The 20,044-nt window shown below is 31.2% G+C and overlaps 1 protein-coding gene across 1 annotated transcript in view; it reads right to left on the minus strand.

Moving 5' to 3' along the window:
* Positions 1-1,290: 1,290 nt before the first annotated feature.
* Positions 1,291-20,044, minus strand: part of LOC143055082 (prostaglandin E2 receptor EP4 subtype-like) — a 35,563-nt gene continuing 16,809 nt past the window's right edge. Inside the window, exon 2 of the mRNA XM_076228233.1 lies at positions 1,291-1,890. Coding sequence (XP_076084348.1) covers positions 1,633-1,890 — 258 coding nt within the window. The 3' untranslated portion in view covers positions 1,291-1,632. The remainder of the gene's footprint in view (positions 1,891-20,044) is intronic.

Genomic DNA, 20,044 nt, shown 5'->3' on the forward strand with positions numbered 1-20,044 from the left:
AAACATCATAAAATATCGTGATGCTAATATAATTTCATTGTGACTTCAAATATTCCCGGAAAAGCCCTTTTTGATGAAATATAGTGCCCTTAGCTATGTAACACAAGAACTGCTTATCATTTTAGAGTCGTGTGATCTTCCTTGGTTTATATTTTAAGGGGTTCGTGTTTCCTTGGTTTTATCCTGGATTTGTTTTTGCTTAATCGATTATTAAACATCGGTATGCTACTGTTGCCTTTATTCAGTCCATTATGTTGTATTTGTGTAACCTTATTTGTCATTGTCAGTGTAGATGTAAGCGTGTTGTCTTACATTTGTATAAACATCTATCAGTTTTTATGGGGTTGCTTTGAATCAAGGTGTATAAAAGAGGTTCTGTTTGATTCCGAGTCATCCGCCATTGCTTGATAAAGTTTTAAAACTGAGACTCAAGTCATCATGTGATGCGAAACCCAAAACCATACAGCATAAAATCAGCTGAAACAGGGAAAAAGGTAAAACGTAAACCAACTAGACAGAAGTCGATTATAACACAAAACTGTAAAAACATGTATTCATAACAAATAGAAATAAGAAAATAGTTTCAGCAATAGCTTTCTATTATTGTGATTATTTTTATTACATAGGGAAATTTGCATTTAGATAAAGATAGATAAATTCTAGCTCGGCTAGTTTTACACGGACTTACAAAATTGAAAATACCAAGTAATCTTATTTATCACTTATAATCCGAATTGAAATTCCTTCAATATGAATCAACTTTTGGTTAAGATATATATAACTTTTCCTGTGGTGTATCTTAAAATGTTTTAAACTAAAAGAATATTGTCCCAGTTAGGACTTCGGCTGTTGTCTTCTCTTTGGTCGGGTTGTTGTCTCTTTCATATATTCCCCATGACCGATATAAACTGATCCCTGGATTTTGGTTTCAATGTAATGCTAACATCGTTTTTTATCATTTTATAACTTATTTTGACAGTTACAAAAAGGAATACTTTCCTCAATTCAGTAATGTAGACCTGAGAAAAATACGCAATCAGTAGTATTACACACACTGCTTTAATTGTTCAGCTATTAAGAAGTTATATGTTAACCATAAAAAAATCACACCACATTTTGTACAATATGGATTGCTGCATTGTCTATGAACAACTGATTAAGTCAGATATCAAATTAAACTTACTTGTTACAGTCTAAAATGTAAACGTATGTTGAATGTGTTGAAACATGACCTTTTCCAACACTTCTGATAAGAACCAGTTATTTTTTCTATTTTTAATTCAAGCAAAACAGAACCAGATTTATTTATTTCAATCTGTTGTTTTTGTCCTTGTGCATTTTTTAAATTGAAAAATTAGTCATTCATATCTTGTAATGCTCAATAATGACACAAGTTTAATAACATTGCACTAACAGTTTTAAATTAATGTGTTAACAATTTTAATAATTGAAATATCCTTACAAGTTTTTCATTTGCACTTCTGTGCATAAATATCTCATCGTAATGCCTAATCGGTTACAACTCAGACAAAACGATGACAGACCTATCTCGTCAATCTATGTGCAAGTCCAGCTTGGAATGAGAGATGAACTAGTTCTAAGTAAACAGGTAACATTACACATATGAATATGTTACAATCCGGATTGTGATATGGAATGAGACTCTAAACTTGTATGTAAACAAGGAGCTTTGATAAAGTTTAGATTGTTACATTTGCAGTGTCTGTCTTTAGTACTGATACAAAACTTTTGAAATTTCATTAAGTTTTCCTTTCGTAACAGAATATATACCCATGGGTCTATTATTTGGTTCAGTGACACTATCCTGATTATAATCAATTCTGTTTGTCCATTCCAATGCACTCCACTCTGTCGGACGTAGATATATACCTGAAAAATAGTACAGAGATTTGATTCAATGCAATATTTATATGTAGACTCATGGATAGATGTAAACCTGAAAAATAATACAGATGATTTGATTCAATACAATAACTATATGTATACTCTGTCAGACGTAGATGTATACCTGAAAAATAATACAGAGGATTTGAATCAATACAATAACTTTACGTATAAAGTAAAATCACAAAAATACTGAACTCCGGGGAAAATTCAAAAACGGAAAGTCCCTAATCAAATGGTAAAATCAAATGATAAAACACATCAAACAAATGGACAACATCTGTCATATTCCTGACTTAATACAGGCATTTGAAATGTAGACAATGTATATGATTTGTTATCTATAATGTGGATTGGTTTTAATGAATGACTATTTTTTGCAAATTTGAAAATAAGGTAAATGAGATCTGTACAACATCCAATGTTGGTTTGTTTAGTGCGAGGTATCTTGTGAATGTTGTTTTGAATGAGGCTATCTTATCTATCTGAATATGTAATCATTAATACTAATTTTCTTTGGTGTGAATACAATGGCAAAAACTTACAAATTAATGTGAAATTGAAATCTCCTGACAAAAGTAACACTGCAATATGCAGGATCAACCAAGTATTTCAGAAGTTTCGTTAATCGTCAATTTGATGACAAAAGGTTTCAGTAATGTTGCATTAAATCATACTGAATGGCTTGCATAAGGCGTGATTACTTCACAATTCTAAAGATTTTAAAGTAGTCGATTCTAATAAACTGACTTTTCTGTAGTTGTACACAAATAGGGAGGGACATTTATTTGGTGAGGTGACCATTCACATTGATACCTTCTTTATTTACATTTAAACAGAACAGAGAAATAACATAAAACATATTTAAATTTCATAAAACCACCTTTTAAGAATCTGTGTATTACTTCTGTGTCTTATAAGAATTACATTAAGACTACCATACAAGTCAATGTTTAAATGTAAACATACACTTTAGACCTCTAGGGTTCTTTGCTATTTGACCTTGGTTATCACGACGTCATATTACTATGTGTATGTGTAGCTGAAAATTTCTTATTGATATATAATATCTAAAAAGATTAAGATTATGCGTATGTGGTTTTCCTTTGAGTAATTCTATATCAAAAGTCGGCTTTCTTATTAGTTCCTGTATTTTAGACTCGAAGTTCTTATCAGTCCCTTCATTTTAGAGTCGGTTAGTTAGAACCTCCATTTAAAAATTGATTTTGCCTATTTATAAAAATATTATATTCGTAAGAAGATACAATTAAGATGTCAGATGCAAAATAGTATTCGTTTTTTTCTATTTAGACTTTATTAATTACAATGTATTAAAAAGAAAAAAAATCATGGATGAACCGAAACGTTATCCTGTTGTCTCAGACACTAGAGTAAATGGTCTCGTTTTGTCGAGTTTATTTTCCGTTACGAAGCGAATGTATGTTTCTACAATTATGTACTGATAAAAAGACTTATCATTATAGCTTAGCCGTAAAAAATCATCAAAGCAAACAGGCCTATAATAAATAAGTCATAACTGTGCTAGTTGAAAGTATGAACTAGAAAACCTACAGTGTCGTGTGCTTTACATCAAAGATATTAAATGTTGGGAGATCTTGTGATTGTTAGAGTGACATAATCAAGCTATAATAGAAGAGACATTAATAGACTGATCAATTGGTTTGAATTTGAATACATGAAAAAGTACATTTTATGGAATAACAAATATTATTGTGAACGACTTGACATTCAAGGAAGAGTGGAATGAAAAAATGTACACTTTGAAATTTAAGCATACTGCTTTCTCAAACATTTTTTTAACGTATTATTGTCCTTTAGATAAAGAATTTGACAAGGATATCGACAAAATTAATACTTATGTTATAAAATGGTGTCTTGACCAATGAAAGACCAAGGTCACAGGTCCCTTAACTATTATTAATTAGTTGTTTCTACCAGTCGTAATACAGTAGTTAATTAGTGGGTGTTTAGGGACATGGATTCATACCAAACTATTATCAGTAAAAAGGTATTTGAACTCTCTCTATATATCTAAAATAAAATTAGCAATATATCTTAGTAATCATATAATACAATACAATTGGCCTGAATACCTTGTAGCATCAAGCATTTACACTTGTTTATTGAAATCTGTCAGATATATATCTAGTCAAGACTTAATTTGCATACACAGCATCTTTTTTTTTTTAAACCAAAACCATACCCTGGTTTAATATTCAAGTAAAGTAATTGCACCATTCCTTCTGATTTTATTTTTCTTGAAATAGTAAAAATGACTTCTCTCTCTTTTCATTCAAATCTTAAATACATGACTAATTTTAAAAAACACTTTAAATTGACTTCGAACAATAATAAATCAATGATTTCGTGATAGCTCAGATACCATTAGTGTGTCTTATATGATGAATGCTTATTCCGTATACTTCTAGTCAACAACTAACGTGTTGTATACTCTAACAAGTCAGCTACATTAAAAAGTGTCTGCAGATATGGCGGCATATTGATATACTTATATTGGATATACACATTTGAAGTGTGAAACATTTATCTAACATTTTCACAAAAATACACGGAATAATGACATATAAATAAAGCATCTCTTGTTGAGTTCATAAAAACATGTTTTATTCAAATTTAGAAGGACAGTATTCAAAATTCACTGATAAAAGGATAAACAGATAGTTACTTTATTCTATAAAAAACTATTAATCAACTTATAAGACCACAAAAGCTTTTAGGATTTTTCAAGGTGCAATATAAGTAATACCTATACAATAACATATGTACTTTTTAGATAAAAATCCCATTTGGTATTAAGTAATAACTACATCAATTCTTTAGTTTGATATTTATGTTTCACTACAGCTGTGAAATGTCTGTCATTGATTACTATTTCTGCGTACTTAAACCATTAAACACACAAATGATATTTTAGTTTAACACGAGGGTAAACAAACCTAATTTGCCTTTGAATAAATTGGAACAATAACAGTTTCATCATATTTTATACATTGGAGCAGTATTAAGAATGTAATAAAATCAAATAAAACCCTATCGACCCATTATGTTAAACAAATTTATTGTTCATTATCATTGGGAGATTATTTTTCATAAAACATGCTACAGCGGAAAAATTGGAGTGTAACAAGGAATTTCTTCTACAACGGTTGATATTTGTGTTAATATTTTATAATGCATTAAGTATTCAGTATATGCGAGCAACAGTTTTTGTAGGATATTAGTGCATATTGCTTCCCTGTACATGGCATATAACGTCGTTTGTTTGTTCCGATTTAATCTACGACTCTTCAAGATCAAATGATTTTAAAACAATTCTCATTATTTAAACTTGACATAACAACTTAAAGTTTTGAAACTGAGTTTTGAAATCCCTCAGCCAAAGTCATCCTGAAATGGAATTGGTTATCTTTTTGTATATTTTAATGTTATATATCTTTACAACTGTTTCCGGTACTGATACATTTTTGGCTTAGACTAAAACGTGTTGTTTTCTTTTCATTCAGTCCTTACTGTATCTGTTCACGTTTGAGGGGATAGATGCGTTCGGCATATTCAACAAATTTGGATTATTTAGTGAGAAGATATCATCTTTTTTGCAGGACGTTCAGTAGGAGGATAATGCTTTCTTATTTTGATTCTTCTTGAGAAATTTCTGTTTATAGTCAGCCTCATATGAATAAAGAAACAAGTCGGCAGGATTCTCTTATTTAAGTACATTTTATATATTCTGTCTTTCTCAAGCGGTATTAATGACGTGTTTTAAAGTAATCTGTTCAAATCGCTTTCAAAATTAATGTTTCCTATGTCCTCATTATTTTTTTTTATTAGGAAATCCATATTAAGTAGAAAAATGCAAGTGTCAGTAGTGCCAAATAATGTGGATATCCGCAAAACCTCAAACCACCTGCACTTGTTTAAACTGCATATAAATAACAACTAGTTCAATAAATTAAGGTTTAGGTTAGATTTAGTGTCTACCACTATCTTGGATTGTGAAATAGCAAAAACTAATCGGTCTCGATTTCAAATGAAATATGCAAATTTGGAGTGATGAATATAGTTCACTTGATAGATTTTAATTGAACTGATAAAAAAAAGTTTTGTGTTATTTTTTATTATTATGATTAATTCAAAATCAAAATTCAACTATCATTTCGATCGGAAATAGTTTTACTTTTCATTAAGATGTGTTGTAACTTAACTTGTTCTGTTGCAAGAAAACAAATCAGATGACCCCAAGGTTTTATTTAATTTTCTGAAAGTACATTGTGAGACTTATTTTCTTATATTTCATAGAATTAACTTGTTTTATTTTCTTTCTATCACACAAAATACTTTTCGCATGCTTAATCTATATTAAATCTCAAACAATTTACACTATATGTAGCTTGAACAAAGATATGACATAGTAACAAGCTAGTCTAAGACTAATTGTAGACTTGTTAACTTAAGATATAACATAGAAAAACGCCAGTCTACGGATAATTGAAGACGTGTTATTTAAGGTATTACATAGAAACAAGCCAGTCTAAGGATAATTGTAGACTTGTTAACTTAAGATGTAACATAGAAACAAGCCAGTCTAAGGATAATTGTAGACTTGTTAACTTAAGATGTAACATAGAAACAAGCCAGTAAAAGGATAATTATAGACTTGTTAACTTAAGATATTACATAGAAACAAGCCAGTCTAAAGATGATACTACACTGCCCTTAATTTTATTACATTTTTGAAACTTACGATATTAAGTACTGGTTTCCAAAGGAGGAACGAAAGATACCAGAGGGAAAGTCAAACTCATAGATAGAAAATAATCTGACAACGCCATGGCTAAAAATAAAAAAAACAGACAAATAATATTACAGAAGACACAACATAGGAAACTAAAGACTAAGAAAATGAGAGCCGTAGTGTAGTGGTTAGTGCATCGGACTACTAACACAAAGGTTCCTGGTTCGATTACCGTTCCGGGATGAAAATTTTAGGGACTGACTTTTAGGCTCTCCCTTGACACCATTTGCGAGTATGGTCTTGAGGAAACGATGATAGTCCTTCGGAAGGAGACGATAAATGGCTGACCCGTGACAAGAGATAGCCATATCTCTTGCACGTTAAAGACACCCTTGTAGATTTCAGAAAAGAGCAGGATAATGCCACTACAAGGAAGCACTCGCACCCGCAAAGTGGAAAGGGATTAATATAAGTTGTAAAACTTGTTTCCCACTCCACTATAAATAAATATGTTTAAACTCAGCAAATGTTTGGAAAAAATATCTATCGATTCAAATCGAGAACCAATGAAAAAATAAACATAAAAACAATAAAATCACTTGGAATTAGAACTATAAAACCTAGCTTCACATATATCTTATCACATTCAAAACATATAAATGCTTTAACAAGAATTTATTGCTTAAAATGTTTTGATTTAGTACAAATTATCTGTTAAAAGCCCGGATAAACTATCTTCCGTATTTGTCATATTCTCTTCGCCTGTGTTGTTAAAAGTCACAAAATGGTCTTCTGTTTTGCGTAGAAGATGATAGGGATGGTCATAATTATCGCCAAAGGAATACTTAACTTCAATTACTCTTAGCACAGGATATAATTTCAATCAATTCAAGTCGAATCATATAAAGCGTTGGCAATAATATTAATTATTGCCAATGCAAAAAGACAACAGTGAATAATGATTCCACATTAGACACAGAGACTGTCAGAATTATGAAGTATTATGGGTTCTATCTTCTTAGTTTTAATGATATTAACGTCATCTTATAGCGGATCAACTATTCTTTGAGAGAATTTGTAACATTTTATTTATATCAGTAAGATCAAAATTATTTCTCGTAGATCTGGCCTTGTGGTCATAAAACTTTCGAGTCAGTTTTGTATACTCGTACTCGAAAATAAACCAATCAAAATAGCACTTAGAAAAAACACATTTTCGAAAAGATATCCAGTGTTAGAGTATCTATAATTTAGTTGAATTTTTTTTTAACAAGGACAAGGCAAATGACCATCACTAATTTAACGCTATTGATTGATATTGAACATATATTCAGCATACTATTTTTCAGTTTTCTATAGATACATGTACTTGAGCCAACAAATCCTTAAACTACTCAGAAAATAATGGCAGGTTATTCGTATGCAAAGATATTTAAGAGAGTCGGTAGTCTCCTAAAAGAACTTGCGTTCATGTAAAATACGAAACTTTTCCTCAAAAAAGTGAACTTTAGTTTTCATGTTGTAAATTTTCCAACATTTATATAATAATAATCGTAGGACCTATCATGTATGTATATATATCTAATGAATTGAAACGGCATTCCAGACAATGTTTCCCTACCATAATATTGATGACAGAAGCTTAGCAGAAATAAAGCTAGGCAATGCATATGGGTATCCGTCCTTGTGACACTAAAAACGCTTTAAGAAAATAAGGTTCCAACTCTCTCACCTTATTTGATCTTTTTCATTATGTCCATTCTTGGTCATGTTCTTCCTTAAAATCATTCGTCTCCTGTTATCAAATCTTTGGCGATAAGCGTTTCTGATAAAGCTAAATCTAGGAAGCGTTTTGGACGCACCAAATTTATAAATGTTATCTACTTGATCAACTTAGTCTTAGTTTCCACATGGTCAAGTTAAAGTAACAATTCCAATGGTAGAACGGGAACGTTTAACCTTAATTTTACAGATTCACATTTAAAATCAAAACACAACATTGAAATAATAAAGTTTTAAAAAGGAGTTTGCTATTAGCGATTACTAAGGTGAGAAGCTTACATGTTGGTCTTGCAATATTCATGTGTTTGCTTAAATATATTTCATTGGGATTTTGATTGATAGTTGCCTCATTTATACTGCATATCCTACTTTTGTACTACTTTAAATTTCCGTGCAATTTCAGTAATGCTAGAAGAGCTCATATAGGGAATAATTATTTGGTAAATAATAGGTCTGGTATATGTCAAACTGTTTCTCTGAACATCTGTCTTTTGAAATATTTAAGAATTATAAAACAGTATGACGTTAATAAAACGTTCGCTTTTTTATGGGATTTTGTCTCAATACATATGTGTGATGTCTACCATTGATTACTTTTACTTACATTAATTGTATTCACTAGTGACTTCCTATCTTTTTTATTTCCCTACACATTTCACAACTTGTCTTATACAATCGTTCAATCAATTCATTAGGAGATAATTTCGTCTAAGATAAATTAGTGTGTGGGTGAGGAAAATTAGCAAGACACTATTTATATATACACTAATTAAACCTTTTAGGAAACATAATACAATGTATTGCCCAGGAAAAAGGATATCAGAAGTCCTTGCTACATAAAAATGAAATATCTGAAGTTCATGGCGATAAAAAATGTAAAATGTGTTTTGGACTTTACTTTTTATATCATAATCAAATACTCATGATACAGACATATTCCATTAAAAAACACATCATTCCATAGAACGTACGACATTTATGCAGTAAGCTACATGTTATTTTCTGATGAAAAACGGGGATTTCCGCACTGGGTTGAAGACCTATTGGTTGCCTTGTAATAATTTTTGCTCCTTGCTCGTGTTTACACATTCTCCGTTTCATTACTCAATGATATGATGACATGTAGATCATGATAAACCAACTTGTTCAAATTTGTACCACATTTTTCTATAATTACTTTAAAAAATCGTATACTACTGTTGCCTTTATTAACTTGGTAATGTATTAGAGAAGAAAATGCATTCTCATTTCAAGCACTATATATGTCCTGCTGGTAATATCATCCATTTTGGTTGATCGAATCTTTTGACACGTTTAAAGACAAGATATATTCTGAATAAAAGTGACATATCTTGATTATGATAAGCTGGATTGTTTCAGAAGATAGGATTTTACAAATGAAGTGATGGCAATACATGTGAACTAAATATAATCTCAACAAAGTATTCCCAGGATTAAGGAGAGGGTTGGGCGCCTGCTAACGTGCTTAACCCCGCCACATTATGTATGCTGTCCCAAGTCAAAAGCCTGTTATTTAGTGGTTATCGTTTTTTTTTTTGATGTGTTAGATATTTGTTTTTCGTTCTTTATTTTGTACATAAATTAGTCCGTTCGTTTTCCTGTTTAAATGGTTTTAGATTTGTTATTTCGGGGCCTTCTATACTGACTAAGCGGTACGGGTTTTGCTCATTGTTGAAGGCAGTACAGTGACCTAAAAGTGTTAGTTTTTTGTGTCATATTGTTTATGTTTCATTGGCAACACCAACCCAACATCAAACTGGGTGAATATCAAATATTGCGGAAGTTTACGCAGATCTTGCTCCACACATGGAACACCGTCGTGATTCTCATGCAAGTACACACTCAACTATAAAAGTAATCCGGTGATTTCAAATTCCAGGAAAGTATTCATGTCTGTTATACAAGGATTGCTATCATGTAGTAGGTTAATTAATAATCCTGTAATATGCAACAATCGCAAAGTTATAATGTGAAATCAATTTTGTTCTTTCATCGCCGTTAATGATGTAAACCAAGATTGATGTGTCCTTTTCGTATTAAAAATTATTAAATGAAACCAAATTAATAAATTATAATTTTGCATATTCTACATTTAAAATCAGGTCAAAAATTATTGATACTTGTAATATGACCATTAAATACAACCTTCATAATTGCGGGAATTAGTATATATTTCATTGGTGTTTCCCACTTTGCTTAAATTGTCCCACTTAATGGGAGAAGTATTATTATTGCATTTTATTGCAAATAAAATCGATATTCTGGAGTAGTAATACCTCTTTTGATAAACAGAATTAATGCATTCAACGTTCTGAAATAATACTTCCAGGGAATAAAAAAGGTTACAAAACACAGCTAAGTACTTAGCCTTTCGGTAACATTTCCAGCATTTACAGGACTGAAGGAAATTGTCGATAAATTTCTTTGATTACGAATGATGTTAATCAATTTCTAATCATTGTCGGACAGATATGGTGCAAAATCATGTTATCAAAAATAGCTCAAATGTAAAAAAAAAAACGTCACATTACTGTTAAATATTAATGACCAAACATATCAAAAGTGTTCCATTTTTGGCGCTTCTGTCGTCATTATTTTAATGTATTGTAAACATATTGATGTCATAAACCGTGTCTCGTCGACCTTCAAACATTAATATGAAACGTCTAAGAAACATAACTCCATATCCAGGTGCCAATAAGAGGTTGCACTTTGTAAATACAGCTGTTTCTGACAACACGCCTCTTTTGGGGAGAAATAGAATATTCATAGAAAATTAATTTTGTTTACGTACTGGTTCCCAGTTATGCTCTCTGTGTTCCATATCGCAGAGACAGAACTGGGGAATGTTACCAGTAAATAAACACGTGCATATTGTTTACATTGAAATCTGTGGTAACCTTTCATTCGAGGTAGGGGTAGTTAAGAAAATTAGTGTAAGTTTCAACTCTGAGAAGTTCGGGGCATATAAACGTTGAAAATATGCCGCACAGCCCTATATTTTGACCTTTGAAAAAAATTGTGGTGCAAATGAACTTTCAATTCTAGGATAAGATTTTTTTCAAAACTTCATAGTAAAAGTGGTACAGTTTTAGCCGTAAAAGGAGTTCCTATGGGAAATTGCATTGTCAATATTTACAGAAATGCAACCTATATAGGGTGAAAAAGGGGAACATTCAGAATTTAACCAAATTTGCTTTATTTAACAGATTTTAAAGAAATTAACTCAAATATGAAGTTTTATAAATATTTAATGAAGATTGATAGAATCCTGGGCCTTACATATGATGACTCAGCATAAATTCACAGATTACAGTATGCATAGTTTACTTAAAGTCCTGGATACAAAATTAATTCATAACATTTGCATATTTGTAAGTTAAATTGTTAAAAAGTGCTTATATTTACTCTTCGCAGTCATTGAAACTCATAGATCCTTCCTGAATATTATTTATGGAGTATTTGTGTCCTTTCGATAACCCAAAATTAAGCCGCAACACCTAATTCTTCTTTTTTGTCACCACGGCATAACAAATACAAGCTAGAAAAACAAAAATATCTCAAGAAAACTTACAATAGTGTGTTCTATCCTGAATATGTACTAAATATTTCAAATTGCTAGAAACAGCAGATTGATTTAGGAAATTTGAGGCCCAAGGGGCAAAAAACATAGAAAATTGCCTACCCCCTGGGTCATAAAACAAATAATTTAACTTGTAAATGCTATGATTTTCTGATTTTAAAGTTCTTGATATAGAAACAATAACTATGTTTGGAAGTTATGCAAAAATCAGATGTTAGCAGTCATCTCTACAACATTTTAAGTGAATTTATATCTCAGACTGGTATCTGCATACATACAACTATTGCAAATATGGCTTTGTTTGAACACTTCTAGTATATATAGTAGCTAAATTGTGTCAGATATATGGTTACAGATGATACTGTTGTGACAAGAATTCTAAATTGACCATTTGAGGCAGAAAATGTGTACTTTAATTGACAAATAGGCATACAGTAAGATGTGGACTGGAGACAGAGGCTGGATTGGATACTTTATATAATCTTGAATGTTGTGATGATTTACTGCTAAACATTACATTTATTATATTCTGATATGCTTTCAATATGTTATCAAAATAGCCGTGTTTGGCACCACTTTTTGGAATTTTGGATCCTCAATGCTCTTCAACTTTGTACTTGTTTGGCTTTATAAATATTTGGATATGAGCGTCACTGATGAGTCTTATGTAGACGAAACGCGCGTCTGGCGTACAAAATTATAATCCTGGTACCTTTGATAACTTTTTAACAGGTTCTAGGCATTTTTTATCAGAAAATATGTAAATAGGGTAAGCTGGCAATAATTAAAGTCTTGTTTTCAAATTCTTTAAAAAATTGCAACAGGGGAGGGGGTATAAAATGTATAGTAAAGAAAAACTTAGAGTATACACAGTGATTTCTTTAAGACTATAATTCTGATAAATGAGTCATAATGTGAGAAAAACTGATTTTAGAGAGTTTTCTATTTGAATAAATGTCTGTATAGGTTGCACTTTGTAAATACAGCTGTTTCTGACAACACGCCTCTTTTGGGGAGAAATAGAATATTCATAGAAAATTAATTTTGTTTACATACTGGTTCCCAGTTATGCTCTCTGTGTTCCATATCGCAGAGACAGAACTGGGGAATGTTACTAGTAAATAAACACGTGCATATTGTTTACATTGAAATCTGTGTTAACCTTTCATTCGAGGTAGGGGTAGTTAAGAAAATTAGTGTAAGTTTCAACTCTGAGAAGTTCGGGGCATATAAACGTTGAAAATATGCCGCACAGCCCTATATTTTGACCTTTGAAAAAAATTGTGGTGCAAATGAACTTTCAATTCTAGGATAAGATTTTTTTCAAAACTTCATAGTAAAAGTGGTACAGTTTTAGCCGTAAAAAGAGTTCCTATGGGAAATTGCATTGTCAATATTTACAGAAATGCAACCTAAGATGTTGCAGAAAAGAAATCGAAGTTAACACTTGCAAGCATCTTTATTACCATAAGTTTAACTTTTCAACCGTACTTTGTCAATTTTATAATGTAAGTTAAATCATCATCAGACATTGTATCTCTTTGTTATCCTTTATGAAAAAAATAATTGAACGAATTCGATCAACTATCATTTAACTTTGAAATATTCAGTAAGTGAAAATCATTTTTATTTAGAAAATAAATGATAATAAAAAGTTTCTCTATTCCTTATTTGTAGTACGTTGTGTTATTTGTCTGTGATGATTGATTACAAAGTCTGGTAACTGGATTCAAATTATTGTTAAATAAACAATTTGTCTATGTGGGTTGCTCGACGAGTTATTGCGATGTAACTGAATTGTAAACAACTGTCATATATGTGGAAGCTTTTCTAGATGTCTACGCTCGATTACATTTGCAAACATGCATTAAATTCATTTGTGACTTTCTATCTCTTTTTTCTATATATTTCACAACTTGTCTTATACAACCGTTCAATCAAGCCCTAAAACGATATTTTTGTCTTTATGTAAAAATGGTGTGTGGGTAATGCACATTAGCAAGCACACTATGCATATAATATCTCAATATACACTTAATAAACCTTTAAAAAAAGCACATAACAATTTATTGTGCGTGCGAGGAAAATCATCTGAAGCCCTGGCTACATGCAATTGAAATATCTAAAAATCATTGGGCAAAATGCTGAGCATATACTCATAAAAAATCATATTCCATGGGAAGTCAAAAAATAAAGTATAAAGCTTCATTTTCTTTAAGTATTGAATGCTTCTTTTTGTAAATTTATTGGGGTGTAATAGCATTGATCGAAGGTCACCGAAGTGCATTTTGTATGAAGCGCTGACGCGTTTTATTCTAAAAATATGCGCACGATCAACGCTTTTACATAGACGATAATAGTGTATTGACTTGACAGATCAACAATTTAAGGATGAGGTTTTAGAAACAGGGAAATGCGAGGCTCTGTAGAGCTTTTCCCCCGTTTCGGGTCGAATCCGTATATCGTTGATCTCTTAAGTCAATACACTATTATTGGCTTTATACTGCAATAAAAAAAAAACATTTTCAATTATTGTTTATTTTGTTATTGTTATTTATTTGATTTGAATATTGGGAAAAAATCCCCTTTTTAAAAGGCCTCACATATAGCGGAGAAATATACAACACAATGAAATGTACAATTGTAAAATAAATAAGCTTGAGTTGTCCTACGCTTCGTTGTATACATTTGAAACAAGGACAGGTTAAAACGGTCGTCGTGAATATTTAGATATAGTTCGGCTGTACTATTCAAATATCCATGAAGAAAAGTCATATCGGGTCAGTGACTGTATATGACATAGAAATATACAGTCAACGCATTTTGACTGCTTTAATATAACGGGTACAGTATAAAACCCTATGAAATTACTAAAAAAAATCATTCAATACTTATATTAACACTTGTTCGCTATGATCATGCGAACACGATTACTATTCATTTTTTCATTTATTTACCTGTGCACTTTATTTTAGAAGCTCGTGCCATCATGATTATTACAAATCATTTTGAAATGAAAATTAATTCCAGAATGACGCGAGATTGCTGAATCCAACCAAAATAGCGTATTATTATGAAACAAACATCTTATGTAATTACTTTCGGGTGAAACGGGATTTTCTCACTTGCTTGAAGACCTATTACTGCCCATGTGTTGTGTGTTGCTCTTTAGTCGGGTTTGGTTCACTTAGACACATTCCCCTTGTTCATTCTTAGTTGTATGATGACTGTGAGACCAACTTGTTTAAATTTTACAACAATTTCTATAATTTCAAAAAAAAGTCAATACTTAAAAGCCAATGTATTACAGATTTATTCATATTTCAAACACTATCTTATATTTGTAATATCTGCTATATTGGTTGATCGAATGAATCTTTTTACATGTTTTAATACCAATTTTTTTTGGATGATGAGAAGTCTTGGTTATGATAAGCTTAATTTTTTCAGAGGAGAGGATTTTAAAAATGTTTTAAAGGAACGATGGATGTCAGGGTGTGGCAATAGTTGTAAGCTGAATAGGATATAACAAAGCATGAATCATTTAGGATTTACTTAGTCAAATACAATATTCTTTCTATAAAAGTGAAGTATTATCCGAGGGCGGAGAAATGTAGACACAGTGATAGCAGTTAAGACAATAGTTCCATGTTTTAATAGATAACAGAAGGAATATACAAAAGAGATTGTTCAGCTCATGAGTATAACTGACAACGACATTATAAAAACCGCCGATAGAAAGAAAAAAAATAATCAAAAGGATGCATAAAAACTCCACATAGATTTTATAACGGAACAACACTAACCCTGCATGAAAGATATCTAGTACTTTGGGTGTAAACTCGATGATAGCACTAATTCCGAGATTTCACATGCAAAGAAAAGAATTTGAAGAACTTATTATGTAGAAGATTAATAAAAAAAATCCAGTTTTATTCATACACATATCCCTTTTTGTTGTAAACTTTGTATTTACATTGTATCCTAGATCACATTTATTCTTTCATTGTGCGTTAATTTGTAATACTGCGTTTTTTATTGAGTTAATAATTATCAAAAGTACCAGGATTATAATTTAGTACGCCAGACGGGCGTTTCGTCTACGTAAGAATCATCAGTGACGCTCATATCAAAATATTTATAAAGCCGAACAAGTACAAAGTTGAAGAGCATTGAGGATCCAAAATTCCAAAAAGTTGTGCCAAAGCCATTCAAATTGATATTGTATAGTGTGTCTTTCTATGTGGTGATGTATCACTATTGTTTCATATAAGGGAGAAGGTTTGGTACCATTGAAACGTTCAATCCCGTTGCAATTGTTTGCACCTGTCCTAAGTCAGGAATCTGATGATCAGTAGTTGTCGTTTGTTTATGTGGTTTATAAGTGTTTCTCGTTTCTTATATAGATACATGTCAATCCGTTGGTTTTCCCGTTTGGATGATTTTACACTAGTCATTTTGGGGGCCCTTAATCGCTTGCTGTTCGATGTGAGCCAGGGCTACGTGTTGAATACCGTACCTTGACCTATAATGGTTTACTTTTACAAATTGTGAATTTGATGGAGAGTTGTTTCATTGGCACTCATACTACATCTACCTATATCTACATCCTGTAATATGTAATATCCATAATAATGTTTAATAAATTGTGTTCTTTGATCGCGCAAATGATTTTAACCAAATTGTTTTGTCCTTTTCGTATTAAAGACAGTTTTCTGAAACCAAATCAATCAATTATAATTTTATATATTCTACCTTTAAAATCAAGTGGAAATTATTGATACTTGGAATATGACCATTAAATACAACCTTCATAATTGCAGGAATTAGTATATATTTCATTGGTGTCTCCCACTTAAATTGTCACAATTAGTGGGAGTAGTATTATCATAGATCATTAACTATGTTTTCTCCTTGACATAATCAAGAATGTATCATATCTTCATTTGACATTCTTTTTAATTGCAAAAAAACGATAACACGGAGCCTCAGCTCACACCGAACAGCAAGCTACCAAGGACCCCAAAATGATTAGTGTAGAACAGTTCAAACAGAAAAAACAGCGAGCTTATTTATTTAAAAAAGAGAACGAGTAACACTTATGAACCGCAACAACAAATGACAATCACTGAAGTTAAAAAAAAGGGGAAAAAGGAACCAAGAGAATACCAAACACCATAAGTCAAAAAACTCCGTTGTCAAAAAAAAATAAAATAAACAACAGGTTATAAGAAAATTTCACAAAATACTAACGATTTGTTAATATGAATCTTTAACAATTTTAGAAGAATATTCAGGGATGATTATTTTTATTCATTCCAAACCATGATTGCTACCAAAAGAATTACCGAGTACATACTTTAATCCTTTTTACGAAACCGATATCCACATTTTCGAGTAAATTTGATCAAACATGATCATTATGTGAACATGACATCAACTACTACGGTTTGACGTTAGGTTGTGTTTTCTACCAAGTAATACATATATATTTCTAAAAGCTTCTAATACATTTATTACATGCTTCAACTTTTGTACATCGAATTGTATGTACTTTTCAATACAAGTAGTTTATAAAATTGAGAATGGAAATGGGGAATGTGTCAAAGAGACAACAACCCGACCAAATAAAAAAACAACAGCAGAGGGTCACCAACAGGTCTTCAATGTAGCGAGAAATTCCCGCACCCGGAGGCGTCCTTCAGCTGGCCCCTAAACAAATATATACTAGTCCAGTGATAATGAACGCCATACTAATTTCCAAATTGTACACAAGAAACTAAAATTAAAATAATACAAGACTAACAAAGGCCAGAGGCTCCTGACTTGGGACAGGCGCAAAAATGCGGCGGGGTTAAACATGTTTGTGAGATCTCAACCCTCCCCCTATACCTCTAACCAATGTAGAAAAGTAAACGCATAACAATACGCACATTAAAATTCAGTTCAAGAGAAGTCCGAGTCTGATGTCAGAAGATGTAACCAAAGAAAATAAACAAAATGACAATAATACATAAATAACAACAGACTACTAGCAGTTAACTGACATGCCAGCTCCAGACTTCAATTAAACTGACTGAAAGATTATGATTTCATCATATGAACATCAGGCACAATACTTCCCGTTAGGGGTTTAGTATCATACCATCATAACATATATGAGAAGAACATAACCCGTGTCATGCCAACAACTGTTTACAATTAGGACACCTAATTTTCAAGAACCACGCATGAAAAAGTATCCATGTTAAATTAAATTATTTTACCGTTTTGTAAAATTGCAATATTTTGTTACATCGCAATTCACTTACGGATACATTTGTTGGCATTGATAAGTTTGCTTATACAAATAGAAACGATAGTCATTAATATTAATTATCATTTTTGTTATATAATACAATTATTGAGGAACTGCATTTTGTTTTGAATTTATGTTTGTAAAGAAATGCTAACATTGTAAACCACATCTAATTGCTATAACTAAATATTTTAACAAATAATTATGCTTTGTCATTTAAAAAAATGCTTATTTCTAATTTACTTAATCAGCTGTATGATTCGAAATAGAAATTATCATTAAAAAGTATGTTTAACAATTCTATCGTCAATCGAAGTCTTATAATTTGCCTTTAATTAAGGAAAAGGACTTGATAACCAACAGATGTTAAAGTCTCTTTTTTATTGAAATATATTATTGTTCTTCTTTGCAACCATCTAAGTCACATCGTATTTTGGACATCACCACGTTATTGAGAAAATTGTTACTTACAAATATTTATTTAAAATGTTGTATCTTAAACGAGGACCGTGATAAAATAAAATTCTCAACAAACAAATCTAAGACAAAATACAAAAAACAGAGATAAAACACATTATCTAACTGCATATAACAAAAATAATGAACTCAAGGTCAATTCAAATTGGAGAACGTCCAAAAAAAACAGACACAATCAAACGTTATCAAAAGGAACGAGTGAAAACATAATCTTCATTTTCCGGACTTGGAACTGACACTTTCCGAATAAAATTGTGATTTAAGGTAGGTCCAGATGTCCCCTATATTAGATTTTGAAATAGCAGATAGCTATTTTAAGATGCGCAAATTCGGACCGTTAGCGTTACGTTTCATTACAATAGTGCGCGCGAAAGGACGGAAATTTACATAATATTACGTTCTAAAGTTTCTTGACACATATCTTGATTTGCCAAGTCAATTATAAAAACGTTTTTGTATTTTATAGTATACGGACAAGCGCGGCTAAAAAAACCTTTGCAGTTTATAGTAAATACCATATAAATCACTGAGCCCGATTGTTCTCGATGACCATTATTGTTTCTAACAAATTCGTTGAAAGCTTTTTCGAATTTTTTTAATCAACGATAGTTTCAAATTCTGTCACTTCATTTGTTATCTGTGATTGGGCTTTTTGTCAGTGTTATCATTAATTCTCTTTCCTGGAATTTGAACTCTATTTTGAATTTTCAAATAATTTCATATTATGATTAGAAAACATTATTTTGTACATGAGCTGAATTCAGGTATTCCGAAAAGGTAAACTTCCTACTAATCTGCAGCCAGATTGCATACACGAAACGCACGTTGATAAGTAACATCCGGTGTTGTAAATTGGAAATTAAGATTAAAATCATAAACAGAATAACTGAAATAAAAGAAAATCTCTCGAAACAAAGAGTGAACATTGGTGACAACTGTCTGAAGTAGATTTTGTGTATTTTGTATATTTCAAAATACCCCAGATGTTTTTGAACTTTACTTTTAGTTACAGATTATGTTATATTGCTTATAATGACATAAGCAAGTGAACAAAATGTATCTGTTAAACTGTTATCGGTAGAAGTATTGATGATAATTTGATCACGTGGACTGAGGAAAAACGTTGTAAAAATATCCGTTGCCACCTGAGAAACATATGTTTCGTACCAGTCGATCGAGCAATTATTGCTGACGTCCTTATAAC

This window comes from Mytilus galloprovincialis, chromosome 1, assembly GCF_965363235.1.
Source record: "Mytilus galloprovincialis chromosome 1, xbMytGall1.hap1.1, whole genome shotgun sequence".
NCBI lineage: Eukaryota > Metazoa > Mollusca > Bivalvia > Mytilida > Mytilidae > Mytilus > Mytilus galloprovincialis.